Source organism: Lissotriton helveticus, chromosome 3_1 (assembly GCF_964261635.1).
Source record: "Lissotriton helveticus chromosome 3_1, aLisHel1.1, whole genome shotgun sequence".
Classification (NCBI taxonomy): Eukaryota; Metazoa; Chordata; class Amphibia; order Caudata; family Salamandridae; genus Lissotriton; species Lissotriton helveticus.
Window position 1 is genome coordinate 618,230,174 of NC_136061.1, and position 12,336 is coordinate 618,242,509.

The 12,336-nt window shown below is 44.3% G+C and overlaps 1 protein-coding gene across 1 annotated transcript in view; it reads right to left on the reverse strand.

Moving 5' to 3' along the window:
• Window positions 1-994: 994 nt before the first annotated feature.
• The window catches only part of LOC144822745 (fatty acid desaturase 2-like), a 170,081-nt gene continuing 158,739 nt past the window's right edge, over window positions 995-12,336 (reverse strand). Inside the window, exons 5-12 of the mRNA XM_078680600.1 lie at window positions 11,741-11,866; window positions 9,231-9,291; window positions 8,048-8,124; window positions 7,062-7,159; window positions 3,620-3,716; window positions 3,165-3,244; window positions 2,838-2,963; window positions 995-1,183 (exon numbers count right to left, since the gene is read on the reverse strand). Coding sequence (XP_078536726.1) covers window positions 1,132-1,183; window positions 2,838-2,963; window positions 3,165-3,244; window positions 3,620-3,716; window positions 7,062-7,159; window positions 8,048-8,124; window positions 9,231-9,291; window positions 11,741-11,866 — 717 coding nt within the window. The 3' untranslated portion in view covers window positions 995-1,131. The remainder of the gene's footprint in view (window positions 1,184-2,837; window positions 2,964-3,164; window positions 3,245-3,619; window positions 3,717-7,061; window positions 7,160-8,047; window positions 8,125-9,230; window positions 9,292-11,740; window positions 11,867-12,336) is intronic.

Here is a 12,336-nt window from a genome sequence, read left to right on the forward strand (position 1 = left end):
GAGGGCCAGCCATTTCCAATGGGGTCACAAATTGCGAGTGCCTCATTAATATTCATGAGGCCTGCAATTTGCGACCCCATTGGGAATCACAGTGTCTTAGACAAAGTTGTAAATAGCATTTTGCAACTCGGAAATTGCTACTCGCAATTGAACACAATTTGCAAGTCTTAAAATGCTATGGTCGTACACCTGGCCCTAAGAATCTTTATAATTTGCAAGCTGTGAGCAGGTGTGCTTCACATTTTGAGAATAGACATATTTAACAGGTTGTGAGTGGGTGTTCTGAAAGGCTTACAGTCTGAAATACGGTCCTGTATCTTTCAAATGTGTACACTGAAGTTCTATTAGCAGAGCAGGTAGAAAGGAAAATTAGAGAGTGGGGGTACTGGACAGGAAGGTTTCAATGCATTTGGCAGGCTAAGAGTAGAGACATCTGAAAGGCTGCGAGTTAGTGTATGGTGCTGGCATCTGCATTTGACAAGTTCAAATAAGGTGTTTACATGTTGAGAATTAGATATGTAATGACTGGGTCTGGTTGGTTGGCTGCGAGGTGTGTATTTGACTGGTGGGTACTATGTAGGCACATAAGTGCTTTTATTAGGGTGCGAGAAGATGCATTTGGAAATGGGTGTATTTAACAAAAGAGTGAGGGTGACTTGAAAAGCTTCGAATGGGTGTGTTGGACAGGCTAAGTCTGGGTGTGTACTCAGCAGATTCCGAAAGCGTGTAACCGCACATAGTGGGTGGACAAATGACCCTATGCGTGTGCTCTGAACCCCCCTTTTCTTGTCTTATGTTCTTGGTCCCTCATGTCCATCGCCAGCAGTGGACATTGTCAGGTGTGTGCTAGGGTCACATGATTAAAGCCCTTTGAGTAGGAAGGATTCCAGTGTGTGTCTCCCTCCCAAAATATGTCACCTGGCTACAAATGTTCATGGTTCAGCCACTTGTGAGTCTCAGTCCATTCCAGGCAGCCTAAGGGCCAAACAGCAGGCATTGTCATTTGAGGCTCAGAGTGTGAGGGGGATTCTCCTTCATGCACAGACACACAGATTAAACATAAATACTGAGGTTGACTCTCCTTCCAGCCCCCCCCCTTCTTCTCTACTCCCTCCCATGATGAGGTCAGTTTCATTTATGGAGGTATGCGTCGAGCCAGAGCTCCCCAGACTTCTTCAAGGACCTGAAGAGGAAGAAAATGTAGACATGAGATAGGGGCCACTTTGCCACCTCCGAGTAAAATGTCACCTCTACTAATTGGCTGAAACAGAAAATGTATACAATGAAAGTCACTGGGTACATGATAAAACATCAAATGAAGTCAGTAGCACAAAATGACAGGTACAGGCCATGTTACAAAATGGAAGCCACAAATCAGCCTATATCACAAACTAGCAGAAACATGCAATATTAAAAATGGTAGACACAGGGCAAATAACAAAACAGATGATACCTAATACCTTACAAAATGGCATATAATGGGAATGTCACAGAATAGCAGATACGGGGAGAATTAGATGAATGCTGCAAAACAAGACACAGGCTAAATTATAAAATATGAGACGCAGAGGTGACTCTCGGGTACGAATTTCAGACTGAATTGAGGATAAGTAGCTCGTAGGGAATCCCACACATTTCCCAGATTGTATTAGCCTCTCAAAGGCTTGGTAGACCTGGGCCACAAATAATGGCATGTGACTTACGCTGCCATAGTCATACTTACATTTCTGTGAAACTTCAAAATAGGAAAGTCTACTGGGTTCCCATGGGATAGCCTCACGTTTCATGCACAGCCTGCAAGATTAAGGCTTGCTAAGCTTTCCTTTAGGCAGCAGTGCCTAGGCGAAGTCAAGAGAAGGAAACCAGGCTTGAGGACCGGCAGAAGGAAGCAGGAAGAGCCCTGATCATGAAAGGAAATAGCGGGGAAGTATTTGGGGATCTTCCCAGAACTCAACAGGCCTGGCAAACGTTCTTGAGGTGACTGTTTCTCCAACATAGGTAAGCACGACAGCAGCCTGTCAAAGTGGTACCTCAAAAACTATACCATGAAGAAAGTGTTCACACCCCGTTCGGCTACTCTCCCAGGGGCTGTGCTAGCCGGATGACGATCTTTGGCCCATGGATGCTTCTAGTTATTGTCCCAGCTGTTCTCCTGGCTTGGAATTATCCTTAGTTTATTTCCTAGCTCTAATCAACTATTTTACCCTCTAATACTCAACGTTTATTTCCCAAGGAGTCTGTGTAATAGGAGGGTGATTCAAATATTAAATCTGGTACTTCGAGATGTTTATAGTTTTGATATTGTATTGAGAGCGTTATTAAGCACCATGTGTTCCATGAATAGACAATATGAACGATTAATAACAATCTAACGAGGGAAAAAAAACACTCAAAGTTTGCTTCTTGGGTTTAAGTGGAATGTTACTGCTGCAATGTGGAAATAAATTTCCATCTGTTTACTTCCCTCGTTCCTTCCCCAACAACGTTAATAATTATATTTTGGGGGTGGCCGGCCCTCGCAACCTCACACCCATGGTCATCGATGTCACCTGGGGCAGTGCGCAGAGGAGCACGCAGTAAAGGGCACTCCGCCCGCGTTTCAACCCCAAGCACTCGCGTCTTCCTAGCGCCCTTCCCCCCATTTCCACCCGTCTTCTCTTTTAGTTCCATCCTATTTATCTGTTAATGTTGTACGCAACTCCTCCATGTTAAATATTGCATATGGATCCTGCCTGTAACGAGAGGGGGAAGTACCTCCACGCTGTATAACTTCCTTGTATATTTAATTAAAAATTGCAACACAAAAAAAAATATATATATATTTGAAATTCCCTCACCGGATGACGTCTTGGAATGCCCTTAACAGCGGCTTCTCCTCGTAGTGCACACCGTATTTGCTACACAGCGACCTCACCAGTGGTGCAATCTTGTAGTAGTTGTGCCTTGGCATCGTAGGGAACAGACTAGGAGAAAGAGGGGAGACTGTGAGCCATTCCCATCAATCTGGTCAGTGGAGAGGTGTGACAAGAGTTTAAGGAAGATGAGCCTGGGGAGAGAAGTCGTCCGGAAGGAGGAGGCAGAGGGAGAATAAGAAAGGGAAAGATGGAGGCAGAAGGACCAGAGTCCGAGGATGTGGAGTAAGGCAAGGGATGAACGCCACTCACTGGTGCTCTATCTGGAAGTTGAGATGCCCGCTGAACCAGTCATTGAAAAAAGATGGCTCAATGTTGCAAGTGGCGGCCAACTGTGTAGACAAGAAACCCAGGTGAGATTACAAGTACCCTGATTTTCTGCACAATAGAACCTCTCACGCATAAAAGGTCAAACCAACACCACTCCTTTGCACCATGCAGCCCGCTCCCCAACAAGAGGCAACATCAGCGCACCCCCCTCTACCCAGCACCTCACCCCCACATGCTGTAGAACCTTTTTGTGACTATGGGGCTCAACACCATCCTCATTCTTGACCAGCATTATCATTTAACACAAACACCATCATAGTACTCTTCTCTGAATTTCAGATGTCAGTCTATGAGCATTCAATGACCTGACTAGAGTCTTATATTTTTGAGGCATGCCATTCAAAAAGGCTTCAGAAGTAGGTGGTCTGTGTACTTACCTGACCACTCAGCCAGTCTCTGTGTTTCTCGTTATCAATCTCCATTGGGAGGTGATTCATTTGTGTCACCCACACAAACCAGTGAGACTCGACAAACCTGGACAAGGAACAACATTATATACATGATAATGCGGCTCAACCAGGAAAGCATCAGTAGCATCTCACGAAGTGCATGCACTGGGGTTAATTTTATAATGTAAAAAGTGTCTAATCAATTTACAGATGAACCTGTCCATGGACCGAGGTCAAGGTTCGCACGCTGTACCTGCCAAATCAAAGCTATCTTTAGAGATGGGAAGAGTTGCCCAAAGAGTGAGGTCCTCAGTGACTGATCAATCTGGCCATGGACCAAGGTCATCAGGGATACATACACTCTCAAAAGGGATTAGGTAGTCAGTGATGAGCAAGCACGCCTAGGGAAAAGTCCTCAGTGGTGGATTCATGGATCCATTGAGTGACGTAACACAAAGACTGATAAACCTTCTCATGGAGTTACTGAGGTGACTGATGAACCTCTTCATGTTGTGAGACTATCAGTTATAAAACACACCTGCGCGTGGAGTGAGGCCCTCATTTAAGGGTGATCCTGCCCTTGCAGGCATACACTCAGTAACTCATCCACCTCTTGCAAGATTAATCAGGTCCATCAGAGCACAGAGGACTCTGGGAAACAGTGGATGACAATAGCAAGCCACCACCCTACAGTCCTCACTGGTGCAGCACATGCAAGGAAACTTAAATGAAATAGGATTCCATTGCGATCCTTCCTTCCCCGGTTTTAAAATGGTCACATAATGCTGGATATTTTCCAAATATAATACATAAATAGGCCTGATGCCAGAAAATAGACACTAATTAATGCTGAATATAATTATAACAGACGCTCCAGAGCCTAAACTATATAGGTGTTAACCTGCTAACCCATAGAGACGAGGTCCCACTGGTATAGGACTAGATATTTGAACAGATATCCAGAAACAAAAAAACAAAACAAACTCAAACAAGGGAGCAAGAGAGAGCGAGAGATGGATAGAAGGAGAAAGGCAGAATGAAAAAAAGAGGAGAGAGAATAAGAGATTCTGTTAAAGAGGGAGAGTGAATGTAGTGACTGCTATTTCTGACGTGAAACAAATATTTTGAAAAAGTGTCAGTCAGTGGCAGATGTGGACCAGTGTGTCATCCCCTTATCTGTACTGGAAACAATACACTTGCATCCTTCATATGGTCACACCTGTGACTTAGTGTAAAGGCACAGACACGATTACCGCATTCAGGCTTTGGGTGAATTGAGGTGGATAGCTTTCAAATGGTGGAAACACTTGTGAAAGCTCAGACTCTTTCAGCAGGCTTAGTGGTAGTGGTAAGCCTTCTCGAGCACTGGTCTTTGTCCTCTGTGGCTTACAACAGCACCGTAGCCCTACCTTGCTCCCCCCTTTTTAGTTGCGATCTGGAAAGAAAACGAACTGGTCTCTGGGCTTCCAGCCTCTAAGACTAAGTCAAGTAGACCCCTATTATTTCAGTTTTAGCTGGGTGGCAGTGGGACCGTCACATCTTCTCAGCGGTACTGGTGGTTTTACATCAAATTGGTGGTGGTATTTGCACAAGGGGATCAAGCATATCTCATTCTTGCACTTGGGCAATGGAAGAGCTATAACCAGGGCCATGACATTTTGTGATTTTATGGCTGTAGCATCTTCAGCATAATTATAGATTTTACATCTCTTGTCACATAATCCATCATCTGCTGCAGAATTTTCAGATTTCAAACAAAACTTATTTCTGGCTCATATGGATCTAAAGTTACTAAAATAATTGCTACATGTTGATGCAAACTGGAAGGCATTTTGCAAAGATTAACTGACCTCCTTTCAGTTTCAGATTAGGGCCCCAGCTTTTCAGCTCCGCCCATCACCCCCCCCCCCCCCATAGAGCCAGTCTTGCTCTGCAGAGAATCTTTCACAGATGACCCTGAATAATTCTTAAACATATTGTTTTAGAAACCGCTTTCCTTTCATTTATTTTTAATGTGGGTGATTGTGTGGGAGTCTATTACAAACAATTTGCAATATCATGTCCTTCCTTGCGAGATAATGCGTCATATTGTAAATATGACGCATCATTGGTGTCGCAAGGAGGGCGCATCACTGCTTTCAAGCAGCGATGCGCAACTTCTTGTAAATGAGGCACATAGTCGCTGCCTGAGTGATCTCATCCTCTGTACATTCCTCTACCACTTTCAAAATTCGCTCTATGAGTCTCCATTTGTAATAGCCAGGCAAGCATCTTCCCAGCTGTATCATCCTTTCCTATATATTCTCTGTTGACATGAAGCGTGCAAATGCCCATCTAATTTATCATAACGCTGCAGGAGATGTATATGAAGGTCCTAATCCCCTCTTCGTTTGGGCGATCTCACTTTATCAATATATCTCCCAATTTGTGGATTTATTTGAAAGATTCTGCTGGTAAGTAATCTCCTCACAAACACCTACATCGATCCTCACGTATTAGTTGTTATGGTGATCAAGTTCTACTTAACATCAAAAATTGTGGGCAGTTCTTCATTTTCCAGAACTTATTCTCAGAGTAACCATGCATGGTGGGGTCTTAGCCACTGGTGAGTATATGTTAAATGGGAAGCGGTACCATCCACTTGGATCCTTCCTCGATGCGCAGCCCATAAAGTAATCCAATCTTCTATAGAAACCATGGGGGTGGACAGTAGAAGGCAGAGTACATGGTTCCCTGTGATGCTGCTTCTTCCAATTATCAACCATATAAAGCCTGCCAAGCAGGTCGCTTGAGTGTACACTGAGCCTGCTTTGTGACCAGCTGTTGGGAGTTGTCAATCAATCATTCCTAATGTAATGCAATTAACATGATCTGCGGGTATCATATGTGGTTCCTGCCCATCCTCGGTAAAAACAAAGTAATGCCAACAGCGTTTGGACTAAATCCATCACTGTGACCTGAACTAAAGGACACTGTTAAAACATGTGGGTCATATGCAAACTTTAGATCTGCTTTACTGAAGCGAGGAGAGGTTCAACGCTGGTCTTCGTTTGTGTTTGAAACCTGCATATACTTCTCTCTCTCGGTGTGGTGGATAGGACTTCAATTCTTCCTCGTTGATGGTTATCCGCTGCGTCACATGTAGGTTGCGACACCATACACAACGGAAACATTGCAGAGTGTACAGCTCCATTGAAAAGGTTCCTGTGTACATTTCAGTGCATTCCTCACAGAGTCTAGGGATTGGCAAATCATGGAATCAAACAGAAGGCACACACATACAGTAACACACACAGATGTTACACATGCATACTGCATACACACACACACACAGATGCTACACATGCATGCCACATGCACACAACATACATGCAATCGCACAGACGCAAGCATACGCACCAACACAATCGCCACACACAAACAAACCTACCTGACAAGTGAAAGCAGAACGAGGCATCCCAATACTCCGAAGAATGGGATGTACGTCCCGAAGTAACGGCCGTAGTAGGTGAAGGCCCAGATGAGATCCTAAAAGGACAAGAAGGAGGGTTGAGTTAATTGTTGCCCATTTCCTATTCAAATGCGCTACTAGAAACAAAGACAACATCCATAATGGAGACGGCTTCCTGCTCGTAAAGGTACCCTAAGTGAAAGAAAAGTGAGTGCCTGTAAATACAACTTCATCCTCATGGTCTTCACAAGGTGGGGTCCAGCATTGAGGAGAGAAGACTCAAATACTTTCAGTAATGAGGGGCATGCTAGAGGAGTCACTTGCACTGATGGGAGTAGTGAAGTGTAGTGAAGTGCCCGCAGAGTCTCACAGAATTGGAAGTATAGGGGTGGCATCACTGAGCGCACAAAAGAGTGGTGGTCTGCAAGACACCTGGCACTACAGAAGAGTAGTACATGCAACTGGAATGGAGCACTTGGTGACCCTTGAAGAAGTGACCGCAGAGACCCCAAGGTTGAGGGAAGGATTTTTGAACATCTAGGCACAGTCATACTCACCCCTCTACTGGAAGTGATGCCGTATTTGATGCTCCTGGAGAGCATATGGTTCACCCATATAGGTAGGTCCTCTGTAGTTGCCAGCTATTATCTGACTGTAGCATTGACCCCTCACCAGTGGCACAGCACAGGTACCATCAGCCCTAATGTTAACATGGAAATTCCTCTCCGGCCTGCATCAGTGCCCTGTGCAGAGCCCTGCAGCAATAGGGAGCGCAAGGTGCCTGCACCGTCTTACTGTACTACAGAGAGTGGTAGAAGTGAAGCGTGCAGCTTGTGGCCTTACCACACTGTAGTAGAGTAATACAAGCCAAGGACTTTGATGTGATAGCGACAGACCATCCACCAAGGCACCTTCCCAACAATTCCCACCTCTGATACGCTGCACTGACAGCACCACATACTCACCACCCAGTCCTTGCGGGTTATCATTGTCGTCATGATCTGGACAGTGAAGTACACAGGGATAAGAAGTGGTGGTCCAACTTCCAGGAGAAAGAAGGAAGAGATCATCAGAGGCAGTGGGCCAATTACAGTACAGATCGAGATCAGATACATGAAACAGAAAATAAACTAGCATCCAGGCCACTAAATGGAACGGTCTATTAAGCAAGAAGAACAATCAGAAACAAAAGTAGCCAATCATGACCCAGTTATAAAGTAAATAAACAACACTGATTAGAACCAGGTTACCAAGGCTATTGTTCACAAATACGAACATCTAAAGCACAGAACATAGTAGCAGGCTGGAATGCAGCTTTCCTGGTAGCCTGCTGGCTACCCCTGTTGCTTGTAAAGCTGGATAGACTGCCATGACTCAACCATGAAAGCCCCCATGACCCTCTTCTATCTGCGCCTCCTGCATTGTGGGACTGGGGTAAACATTGCTGCTAGGGCTGACTTAGTGGCTTAGGTTTTGAGGGCCGCCCTGCAAGCGAATCCATCGGAGAACAAAATAAAGAGGATGAACTATAGACAGAACAGAAGCAACAATGCACCACCACACTCATGCATATTATCAAATAAGCCTGGAGGAAAACAGTCAATCACGAACCAGACTAAAGAGATTTAATGAACACAGAAGAGTATCTATAACTATTTGGGTACTCAAAGGAGACTCGTTATGGTCAAGTGCACCAACTAACAGGCAGATACAGATGATAGGAAGGAAAATATCAGTCAAACAGGAAGTAGCTCTATAGTATCCATTGAGTAAAGAGTGGATACAGACTGTTAGGAGACACACACAAATGGAATAAAGAGAATAGAGGAGAAACAATCAAACAGACGGTATACAGTGCTAATTTAGTAAGCATAGTAAACAAACAGCCAACAGGTTTCACAACCATGTGACTCAAAGAGGAAGATACAGCTAATCTGGTTTCAGGGACAGGACATGTACACATACATAAGAGAAGCAGCCAATAAAAGATCCTTTGGATCGCATTAGAAAAATAGACTTACTAATCAGACAAAAACACACAGGGATTTAAAGAACACTGCAGATTAAACAGCAGGGAAGCAGATCATTGTGATCGAAGAGCTATGAAGGCATATCCAGAGCAGGCAATGAGCTTGGAGATGTACATACTCAGGAAGAAGTACTGGTGCTGGTGGTTGTAAGGCAGCATCTTCATCTTCTTGATTCCATACTGCAGTGGAAAAGGACACAAGAGACAGCTCAGCATGTGTGAATGGGAGAGTGCTGTAATGCATCCGTCCTAGGCCACTTCAGCGGAACTGGTCCCCCATCCCCATCCTTGCTCTGATTGGCTTTGTGTGTCTCTCAACCCCGGGCTCTCCTCCTCTCTGCTCTCTATCTCTGGTGTTGGGTTTCTCTTGCACTTTCCTATATAATACTCCTGTTCTCCAACTTCCCTCCTCTGCTAGAAACTCTTGTCTCATTTGTTCAGACCATGGTTGCATTATCTCTTTCCCCTGGCTATTGTTTCCTATAATATTGTAAGGCCTGATTCTCTCGTTCTCCTTTCTCTGAACTGGTTCTTTCTCTCCTCTTGCCATGTCAGGTGCTTGCACTCCTCTCTCAGGTTTCCGTTGTTGTTTTTTTCCTTTACCTCGTTTTGGTTCTTTTCCCTCTACTCAGCTATGTTCTTCCACCTCCAGATAGGCATATTAAAATCTACTGTAGGGCCGTAACCCAAATTGTATTGGGGCCTCTCTTTGGTTTTCGAGCCTAACATCAGCTGTTAATCAAGGAGATGCACAAGGGGGGGGGAGAGAAAATAAAGCATTGGGCGTCACTTAGTGGTGTTGATGTATTAGCTGCATCACATAGGAACAGGTCCGGCTTGCTTTCTATTGTGTAAATACATGATGCAATAGGCATGTACCCCAAAAAGGCGAAGGGAAAAGAGCCCCGACTACCGTCCCATTGTGACTGCCATACCTCCAGGTTTTGTTGCCTTTTTCCTCCATCTTGCCTCCTGCATTGCTCGCAAATACTGGTTCTCTCTCTCCTCCATCTACCATTGATCTCTCTCTTTCCTGTCTCTAACAAAGTCTCTCTCACCTCGCTAACACTGGGGTCTTCTGTTGCCTTTCGTTTGCATAGGCTCTCTCTCTTCCCTCTCCAACACTTTCTCTCTTGTCCCTCCAACACTGTTTCTCCCTCTCCTTTCTCTAGCAGTGGTTCTCTCTTTATTCTTCACTAACTGGGGTTATCTATCCTTCTCCATGGTCTGATTTTCTCACTCCTTTCCCGGTTCTTGGGCGGTGTGGTAGTAGTGTATCGTCCTCCCTAGAAAAATACATAATAAACATCAAGGTATCCTCTGATGGAAAAGACACTTTATAGAAGGGAGTTGTTACAGGACACACCTATGCACCACTTACAAAGGAGGTGGGGAAAAGGTAAAGAAATCCTTTACTAACCCACACCCACTCTAATAGGGCCATGCTTCATCATCAGGTTCACCCGGATCCCTAAAAGTCAGGATGGGCTTGATCATGTTCCAGGGAGCTCTTTAAATATTATTATCTAGGGGGCGTAACAATTAAATACAAATTGCTCATCCCCTGCTACTGTATCCCTTTATTAGCGGGGTTGATTTGAAAGAGTAAAACTAAATATAAAAGGGGAATTAGGATATTATGGTCGTATGACCCTTAAATTCACTAACATATTTCAGCCCTACACTACTGGCCTGTTTAGGTCCTGGGCTTTCATCAGGATGGCTTTGTTGTTCTTGCACTCTCCCAGTGACGTATATTTTATACGTGGACATTTTTATGTGGCATGTATTCTAAGTCAGGGCATGCACAAGGCAGAGTTATACTGGCCAATTCAAACTTTACCCTCTCATTGGGTAATATTCACCGCTCGAGCAGTGAGGGACGCTTGACAATTGTTTGACTACAAGGCCAACCCCCACCGCCCAAGGGGTGAGAATTACCTAATGAGAGGGTACAGTTTGGATCTAAAAAGTGCCTTTTCTAACAGAGGGATACCTTGATGTTTATTGCGTATCAATCTAGAGTGGACGTATCCCTTCATCCTTTGACATAATAAAGGATCTCCCTTACTCCCCCCCAGGTTCGGCAGGTCTTCCGACTTCCCTTACTGTAGTTCAACTTCTGAGAAGAATTGGCATATCGTCTGACCTAAATATTATGTCCTAAATATCGTCTAGAAAAGCACTGTGTCATTGAAGGTAATATTAAAAAATGCAAACCATACTGGTTACTATGTGTCAGAGCGATATTTAGAACACCTTCTATGATAGATGATATTAATGTATTAATATTCTAACATACAACACTATAGCACACTTTCCTCTCTCCCACTGTGATTTTGACCTCTTCTTTTTAGTTGTGATTTTCTGTCTCTACAGAATACAATTCTTATTTTTTCTCTCATCCTCTTATGACACTTGTTCGATTCCCCTTTATTGTAGTTTCTTCTTCTCTGACTCAGGTTCTTAGACTTCATGACTCTGTTTTCTGCTCTCCTCTCTTTTACTCTAGTTACTGAATTTCCTGGTTCTGCTTCTCACTCCCACCCGCCCTCTTGCTTGTTCTGCTCTACTCTGCCCTTTTTCTTGTTTTTCTCTTAACTGTCCTATTGTTACCGCTGGCTCTCACCTCCACTGGCTGCGTTTCTCCCAGAACGAATATATGCACCATGTTAACGTCGGGGTCCTTTTTGAAGATGTTGGGCTTGGCATGGTGCTGGAAGTGTCGGTGATTCCACCAGTTTGCAGAGGCTCCCTTGAGGACAGAAAAGAGGAGTCTCATGAGAAGAACCACAGACACAGCACATTATCGAACACGAGGAACTAAAACACGACACACCTGGAAGAGGCCACCTTATCCAGAATGCCACTGGGTGAAAGACAACTGATGCCAACATACATCTGCATGGAAGTGGTAGGACAAATGCAACAGACAGAGGCAGACACCGCATGTACAGAATAATACACAATGGTGCCTCCATTATAACGGAAATAACCTCCTTTACTCTAGAAGGGAGAGCGATACATGCCTGGAACAACATATACGCATTTCCATTTTCGGTAAGTGCCTCTCTAGAACATATGGCTATTTAGCAAATTCACTTTGAAATTTGGCCATAAAATGCACAATCTGAACCTATTTTTCAAACTTTAAACTTTTCTTGGGAGGAAAACAGACTGATTGCCTTGCCCCTAGAGCAGAGGTTTTTTAACTGGGGCGGCGGT